The sequence below is a fragment of the Suncus etruscus genome, chromosome 9 (genome assembly GCF_024139225.1).
Source record: "Suncus etruscus isolate mSunEtr1 chromosome 9, mSunEtr1.pri.cur, whole genome shotgun sequence".
In the NCBI taxonomy this organism is placed as follows: Eukaryota; Metazoa; Chordata; class Mammalia; order Eulipotyphla; family Soricidae; genus Suncus; species Suncus etruscus.
Genome location: NC_064856.1, coordinates 107,570,399 through 107,579,367, shown reverse-complemented (window position 1 = coordinate 107,579,367; position 8,969 = coordinate 107,570,399). Strand labels below are relative to the sequence as shown.

General features: G+C 47.9%; 1 protein-coding gene across 1 annotated transcript; it reads left to right on the top strand.

The window, feature by feature from the left end:
- Window positions 1–1,742: 1,742 nt before the first annotated feature.
- Window positions 1,743–8,526, top strand: PLAAT4 (phospholipase A and acyltransferase 4). Its single transcript, XM_049779928.1, has 4 exons — window positions 1,743–1,921; window positions 4,382–4,490; window positions 6,774–7,042; window positions 8,130–8,526. The coding sequence occupies exons 1-4, from the start codon at window positions 1,913–1,915 to the stop codon at window positions 8,226–8,228; spliced, it is 486 nt and encodes a 161-aa protein (XP_049635885.1). The 5' UTR covers window positions 1,743–1,912; the 3' UTR covers window positions 8,229–8,526.
- The last annotated feature ends 443 nt before the right edge of the window (window positions 8,527–8,969 follow it).

Genomic DNA, 8,969 nt, shown 5'->3' with positions numbered 1-8,969 from the left:
AAGATAAATAAGACAGAATCCATGTACAATTAATTTGTCCCTCAAGTCCCCAGATTGTAACACATTATAATATTTCTTAACAGCACACAAGGCAATCTAAAGCCATAAAACTTATGTAACTTATAATTAACTTAACAACTTAAAATTAAGAAATATTATAATGTGTTACAATCTGGGGACTTGAGGGACAAAGTAATTGTACATGCATTCTGTCTTATTTATCTTAATGTTCTTTGGCTAAAATTTCAAAGTTAAGATATCAGCAAGGGGACTTCTGAGAATTATGTTATGGGTGATTGTCCTTCCACTGTAACTTTACCTTGTCCTCTTTCTTTGCATCCTTGTTCTCATAATTAAAAATAAAAAAATTAAAAAAAAAGAAAAAAAAAAGAATTCCATTGCAGGACTGGGCAGAAAGTGGGTACGTTTCTCCAAGTCAGGGGAGAACAAAGTTGTTCTCCAGGGGAACAAGTTCTCAGAAAGAAGCCAGGAGAGACACCACCATTTGCTCTTAGCTTCTCAAAATGACTCCACGTAAGCTTTTCTAACTTTCCACTTAGGCAGGGATGGAGTCTTGGTGGGACTCCTGAGGAAATAAAGGCAGGAAGGGGTGTTCAACTGATTTCCTCTCAGTAGGAGGGACAGAGAATAATCAGGGCTGGGCAGAGGATTTTGTCTGGCTTCACATCTTTCAGCTTCCATTTGCCCAAATACAGCCAAGATTGACAGAGAAGACTTGGGGCACTGACTGTCCATGAATGACAGGGACAGGTGTGAGGTAAATGGAGGCCTTCGAAATATTATCTGTGTTCTTTCTGCCTGAAGGGAGGGTTTTTTTTTTGTTTGTTTGTTTGTCTCTGAATAAATGGGAGACAGGAATGCTGAGGAAGAGAGCTTTTATCTAGGCCTGTCATTCCACATCTTGGGGCTACTGGCTTGTGGGTGAACAGCTTGCTATGTGAGTTTTTCTTGCTTGCTAAAACCTTGCATAGCAACCCTCTTCCAGACTGTTGTTTGGAAGGTCCTGCAGGGGGCCACAGTATTTTGAGCTTCACCTTGTCTAAGACAGACATAAGGCTGGGCCCCTGGCCCGGTCTCAATCTAGTCCCAAAGCTGCAACTTTCCCATCAGCTTCTGCTATTAAGGGTTGGAAGCCTGAAGGTGTGTGTCGTTCCTCGCTCTGGGAGCATGTTCAGGGGCCAGGCATCAGGCATGACTCTGAAGCACTGCATTAGTTGTCTCTCCGCTGTACCCCTTCAGACTGATCCTCAGGTTTCCAGCATGTTCTTCCCACCTCCCACTGAGTCCTAGTCTGTTCATGCCGGAGAAATACAGAACAATCCCTCCCTGAGCCCAAATCTGGCCTTGGAATGGTCCCCACCAGGCTAAATTCTTCAGCTAAATTCTGCCTCTTACAGCCCATGAGCCCAGGCATCTCGCAGGGCCTGATGCAGGGATCATCCTGGGGAAGGGGGGAAGAAAGGAACAGTCTCCCCCCCCCCCAAGGCTCCTAACAATTCAATAGACAGTTACATCAGGAAACTACTCATTTCTGCAGTTGTGTTTGGGGCAGGCACCTCGGTGTCCCCAAATGCCTTCAGTTCCTGAGTAGGAGCATTTGCAGGGGCTCTGGAAAACCTCAGGGTCCCTGCAGGAGCAGATGCAAACCCTTGTCCTGTTTTGTGTGTCTGGAACAGTCACCGACACATGAGTACAAATCTGAGGGAAGTGAGTTGTCATGACAGCCTGTGGAACTGGAGCAAACATTCTTTCTCCCGGACAGAAAATTGCAGTTTGAGACTTCTGAGGAAGTGCTGACGCCAGCTGAGGAAAATGAAAGAGAAACTATCTGCTCTGGATTTCAAGCTGGGCAAAGAGCTGCAGACTTCACTCCATTTTCGTTTCAGCAGCAATGGCGCTGGTAAGTCTGGAATTTTCTATCTAACCTTACAGTAGTTCTGGGGGAGTGAGGGGGGAAGAGATACCCAGATCCTGGCTTAAGGACCCTCCTGGAAATTACAGTTGTGGTTTGGGGTGTTGGAACACTGAGAGACCTTGGGTTGAGAAGCTGTGGCTAAGCTCAGAGTAAGTGGAGGGACACCGGTCTCCTTGAAGTGAGGGCAGGGAGAAGCTGGGCATGTTCTAGAAGTTGCTAGAATGTTCTAGAAGTTCCAGAGTTGCTGACTCAAATCCCCCAGATCATTTTTGAAGAGGCTGGAGTGACTTAGAAAGTGATAGAATCCACACTCGACCCTCCCCGCCCAAGGTGACGTGGGGGAAACGCTTCTCTTTTCTAGCCTCTGCTCCTTCTTTCCTCCCCAACCGCGCATCTCTTCTGCCTTATTCCAGCACATTCTGACAGAAACCTCCCTCTTGTCTGTTCTCACTGCACCTCACACAGGTTCCTGAGCACTGGCCCAGCACAATGCTGCCAGTATGTGAGAAAGCTACCTCAGCTGAAATCAAAAGTAAGGTGATTTTTGGGCCGAGAGATAGCACAGCAGGGAGGGCGTTTACCTTGCATGCAGCCAGCCCAGGTTCGATCCCCCACATCCCATATAATCTCCCGAGTCCTCTAGGAGTGATTTCTGAGATCAGAACCAGAAGTAACTCCTGAGTGCCACTGGGTGTGGCCTATACCAAACCAAAATAAATAAATAAATAAGTCCATTCTGGGGGCTATGCTCTGACAGATGGGAGACACTTACGCAGGCCTGACTTTTGGGAATTTTTGTTTCCCGTGGATTTGGGCTCCCTTGCTGGCGACTGTTTTCTTACCCAGGCAGGGCCTAATTTCATGTGTCAGCAAATCTCATGTGTGTTAGCTGGCTTTGAGTACAAACATCCTGAGCTCTAGGGGAAAGTTTACTTGCTTCCAGATGGCGCTGCCTCTCACTGCCCTGGCTCTGGCACTGAGTGGGAGGAGGAGATACCCAGAGGAGCCCACTTCTGCTGACCTGCCTGCCAGCCTCTGACTGTCACCATTTCTCAAATCCTGATCCAAGCTGCAACCCCCCAAGTATTGGGGAAACATCCAGAGGGTCACCAGGTTCTGTGCACAGACAGCTGAAAGCACATTCCCAGAGAGTTGTGGACATGGAAAACAGCAGTTATGGAATCTATGAGAGATAGATTGGGAGAGTGGGGTGGTGGCTGGGAACCCGAAGAGAGCAGCTGAGTTTCAGTCTCTCAGAGGCAGGATGTCTGGGAGAGGAAGAAGAAGTGGGAGGAGCCATGTTTTGAGGAGCAGCTGTGGGGTGGGTCAGCACCCTGGGAGGATGGCACAGGATGGTGAGGATAGGTCAGGAGCAACTCCTGGGGGCCTGAGAGCTGCTCCTAAAGGTGATCTCGAGCCCAATGGAGGTCACAGGCAGGTGAGGGGAGGCACAGGGGTGTCCCCTAAACAGATCTGTCAGCAGGAAAGATATGCAGATGTGGATTCAGAAAAAAAATACAGGAAAGGGGAAAAGTGAGCTGGCCCTGTCTCTCCTGGATGACCTGGGTTAGCTCAAGGACAAGCTCTGTCCTTCACTCATTTTTGTCACAGATGGGAAGACAAATGAAAACTGTCAAGGGACCTAGTTCAGTACCTGGGGCAGGAGCACACAAACTAGGAGGTGGAGGAGGGTTGGGAGAGGGTGAGAGGACTCAGAGAGCAGAAGGAGGAGCAGCAGGAGGACTCATCTCCACCTTTCACCCCAAGACCCCTTGGGAGGGAGGGCTCCCCAGGGCTGGTGATGGAGCATTGCAGGAAATGGCCAGCAGGGGCCGCTGTGGTGCAGCCCCACATTGCAGAAAGCTGGGCGATCTCACAGGGATCCCCTCCAAGGCTGCGTCAGGGGTGCGGTCAGTTCTTCCTTGGGCAACATCTCCAAGGAATAGAAGCCAGAGGGGCCTCTTACGACCAGGACCATGAGGTATGACAGGACCCTAGGACCCTCTGGGAGGACATTTCTGAACAGGCCTGAGCCATCAAATACACCGATGCTGTCAGCAACTCAGGGTCATGGACACAACAGCTGGGCACATATGTGTCTGCATCCTCAGTGTGGGCACAGACAATGCTCAACATGCACATACACGTGTGCACACAGAAGACAACATAGGACATGCACAAGTACACATGTACATTATATGTCCGCAGGGATAATCCACTCTCCCAGGTAACAAAGTCTGTTTTCAGCCAATAGGTTCTGGGTAGAAGGAAATCTTGTAATGTGAGATCAGGGCTGAGGGACACAGGGCTCTGGGCCTACCACCTCCCGGGGCTCACCCAGTGATTCCCACAGCAAGGGCTCCCACTTTGGCCCCAGCTGGAGCCCTATTTGGCCCTCTGCTGGGGCCTTTGGCTGAGCCCGACTTCTCTGTCTTCCTGTTGTAGTTTCGTGAAGAGTTCGAAATTGGAGACCTGATTGAGATATTCCGTATCGGCTACCAGCACTGGGCCATCTTCATGGGGAACGGCTACGTGATCCATCTGGCACCTCCAAGTAAGAGCTCTTGACCATCATTGTCTTGATCTAAGGACACACACTCAGAACAATGCAAAGAAAGTGGGGAGCCCCACAGCCCATCCTTCAGGCCTCACAGTGGTCCCCAGGACTGTGCCCTGGGTCCCTCTCCAAGCAGGGCTCCTTTCCCCACAAGATCTCCCAGCTCAGAGTCTCCTTGGGAAGGAGAGTTTGAAACGACTGAAGTCAGAGAAGGTTTCTCAGCAGAAATAATGTGCTTGGTGTTTGTCCTTTTGACTCAGGCATTCAGGTACTTTCCCTGGTTCTCCAGGGCTCTAGAGAGCATTTCCTGAAACTCTCGAAGAAGCAGGGGGAGCCCCATGATGGGGTGCTTAAGTGCCTAGTACTGGGAATAGCTGATGGCAAAGATGGTTTCAGGAGAACCAGGACACACATGTGTGTAGAAAACACACACTGCACAGGTGCCCCTTTACAGGATGTGGGGTTGTGTGTCACTGAGCAATGACCAGGTCCTATGACCCCTTCCACCCATGCTCTGCTGTTCCTGCACAAACTTAATATCGGGACATGTCTATACCTCGTATTATGTCCTACAAGTGTTGCCGGTGTCAGCAGAAGGAAGGAAGGTCTGAGTTGTAATTAGACGGTAAATCCAAGGGCCAAAGAGAAAGCTCAGTGGTCTGAATCATGCAATGCACATTGGACACTGGGCTTATCCCTGGCAGCACATATCCCAGAGGCACTGTTGGTAGAGATCCAAGATCATAAAACAAAGTAGCAAAAACAATTTTAAATATGTAGGGCACCTGCCTTGCACATGGCTGGTCCAGGTTTGAAACCTGGCATATGATCTCCTGAGCCTCACTGGGAGTGATCCTTGAGAACAGAGCCAGGTGTAAGTCCTGAGCACCACTGGTGTGACCCCAAAACAAAAACAAAACAAATATAAAAAAAAACACATAGGGTTCAGGATGATCAATACAATGCCTTTCAGAGATACGCAGGGACCCAATGAACCTCCGACAAATTTCCAACCATGTTTATATTGGTTGAAATAAATTTCAGCCTCGCATAACAAAGGCCGGCCATCAAATGAAGCGGTCATACAGTGTGCCGAATTGTGACTCTGACCCTCACCACAATGATGCCAGTGGTGGCCCTTGTTGTATATGAAGATACAAGTTTAGCTAGAGAGCTGATAGTCTGAGGGAAGGGGCAGAAGAAGTTCTGAGGGATATTAATGCAAATTCCCAGAACCCTGGTACCTGAAGGGGCGCTGCAGGCAAGAGACTTTGTATTCAGTCTTCTGTCTGTCACCTCTCCAGGAGGAAGACAATCTTCAGGAGATTTTTCCTTTAGCTTTCTCTTTCCTCACACATCCACTTACAAACTATAAAACCCTCCTTTAGCTTAGTCAGCATTAAATAGGAATTTGTCTGTTATATGCCTTTCCTCCCATATTGATTATTTCTGAACAATAAATGTCCTAGATTAGTATCATATGGTATAGTACTGTAATAGTATAGTATAGTATATAGTATAGTCAGGTGTCTCAGTCCATGAAACTGGAAGCCTTATGACTTCTGTCTTGTTTTCTTAATCCTCATGATGCCCTGCTGCAGGCCCATTCACTGGGGCCTGGACTCTGGCAGTCCCCAGTTGACTTAGAGGAAGAGGAAAGGAAAGACAAGAGCCCCTGAAAGGAAATCTACCTCTTTTTTTTTCTCTCCACCTCAGCCACCTGGGAGCAGCTGGGAGATCTAGGACAATAAAGTCTGTGTACCCTGCCTGGCACACACCTTATGTTCACCCATGAGGCTGCTGTCAAGCCATACCTGACATCCACTTGATCTGCCCGGCATGGGAGTTAATTCCTGCCACCTGATTTCTTGGGGAGCTGTGGACTCAGGCTGGAGCTAGGAATTGCTCTTTGTATAAAAGTATAGATTGAATCCTAGAGCTTACTTGGGACTTTTAGGTTCATCCCCTCCCTCACAGAAAAGAATTTCAGGTGGAGAAGAGCAGTAGAGTCAAAACAGATTTTATTTGGAGGCAAAAAAAAAAAAAAAAAAAAAAGGAGAAACTCATTTAAATCCAATCTCGTGGCTTTTATTATTGCCCAATAATTTTGATTCATTGTTTTTATTTATTTATTTTTTGGTGGTGGTGGGTGCTAACCCTAAATGTCTGCTTCAGCATCATCGACATAAAATCTTGGTTTGTCGAAGAAAAGTGGGATGTACCCTGGTGCTCAGCTGTGGGCTGATGTCCTTTCCCTACTCCCTTCCTTCTCTCCTGTAGGTGAATATGCAGGTGCAGGCTCCTCCAGCATCTTCTCAGTGCTGAGCAACCGGGCTGTGGTGAAACGGGAGCTGCTGACGGAAGTGGCAGGGAACTGCCACTACAAAGTCAACAACTTCCTGGACCATAAGTACCCCCCATTGCCTAAATACCAGATTCTCAGTGCTGCCAAGGCAAGGCTTGGGCAGGAGTTGCCATACTCTTTGTACTCTGGCAACTGTGAGCATTTTGTCACGGGTCTGCGCTATGGCCACTCTTGCTCTAGTCAGGTAAGGCTGTCTTTGAGGTCAACTCTTGCCCCTTAGAGACTGGTTTAGGACCAGTTTGTAACCCATGGAGTTCAGGAATTTTCAGCTCCAATAGCATCTCAAGTCTAAGGCACTAAGGGTCTGAGAGTGGTCACTTCTCCTGGCCTTAGTGTCCCCCACAGGTATTGATTTGGACACAAACCTCAAACTCAGTGTTACCAAGTCGCTTACCATGAGGTTTTCTCTCTCAGCTGCTCCTGAAGCCCTGTAGGTTATCAAGGGTGATTTCAGGCCACCTTAGGAACAGACTCTCTCTTGGATCCTGCAGACAAGGGACAGAAGCTCTCTGTGCCCTAGGGATCACTAGAACAATTTGGGGTACATAAATTGTTCAGGGGACTTGAAGTATTGGGGAGAAAACCCAAGCCCTATATGGATTTAAGCATTTTGAGCCATTTCTCAGGCTTCTAGGGCTCTAGATCTGGACCTCAGAGTGACAAGTTCACTCTCAGGGCTGGAAAAAAGGGGAGGGGCAGCAGGACAGGCTGGGGAAAACCATTAGGATGTAGTAGGTGGAGAGGATGTCTGAAGTGCCCCAAGATAAAGTGTAGCAGGTAAGCCCTGGCTCCAGGAGGAAGAGTCCCAGAGAGAAGTTTCCAGGTTGTGCTGGTGCAGTCCTCAGCACTTGTGTAGTTTTCCATGAATCCTTGAACTCCAAGAACTCCCATGAATCTTTCCCTTTAGGACCCTCAGCTTCTTCCAGAATCTTTTGCACTGTCAACACACATATAGTATGCTGATCACCAAAAGTGAGGGACTTGTTTTGCTCCTATCTGCCCATGGAGAAAATAAAATTCCCCTGCCTCACCTCAGAGAACTCCCCCCTGGGACCCCTCATCCCATTTGGTATCTCAGGACACAGCAGTGCAGACAAAACATAGCTAATAGGTTGCACAAGATCTCTGTTCTCAGGAAGTGGAGCCCTGGGGAGGGGGCTTAGCCACATTACATGGGTGAAAAGAGTCTGGGGAACCAGCTGGGAGAGGCTTGGGGCAGAGAAGAGCGAGAGCTCCTGGGTCTTGGATCTCAGCACTGTCTGTTCTGCCAGGTGGAGACTGTGGAGACTGCAACTTTCCTGACACTGGGATTAGGAGTTCTGGGCATTTTAGGCTACTCCATCATGAAGCAACGCTCCCAAAAACAGTGACAGCCTGCAGGGACCACGTCCAGCCTGGGAACTTGGGGAGACAGAGGCTGAGGTTCCTCAACTTGACTCATGCTGGGTCAGTTCTCATTGTAGCTGAAGGAGAGACTCAGAATTCTCTGAGAGAAGAATCCAGAAATTTCTCCAGGGCATCCTCAGAAAAGACTTCCTTTGCTTTAGCTTCTGGTCCCAAAAGGAAGAGCAGATCAAATCAGGCTCTGGTGCTGCAATCAACATTTTTGAAGCTAAGAAACAACTCTTTATGCTGAATGGGATCCCCTGAGCACGAATGTCCCAAAGATTCAACCCAATGGTATGGGGGGGGGAGGGTCACACTATATTGTTTTAGGTGCACTTGTGGGTTATCATCCCCCTCACAAACTCCTCAACCTCATAGTTTGGATTGTTCATGGGTCCAACCAGTTTGGCTAGTTTAGATGTGAGTCCAGCCATGGGGACACAAGGCAAGAATAGAATAAAGCAAATGGAAGGTAGTTTAGATGTCCAGGGCAGTAAATGTGCCCAGGCAAGCAGAGAAACAGAAAATCATCATGACTTTGTACTGTAAAAGTGCCTATTCTTGGCTGTGTAAACGTCCCAAACTCTGTTTTTTTTTTTTTTAAAGTTTTGAACTTTTTTCTTTATTATTACTTTCAAAACAAAATCTTCTCAAATCTGGTAGAATTTATGGACATGTATTTTAGTTATGTATTTACATGTAAAATATAATGAAATTTAGGATAT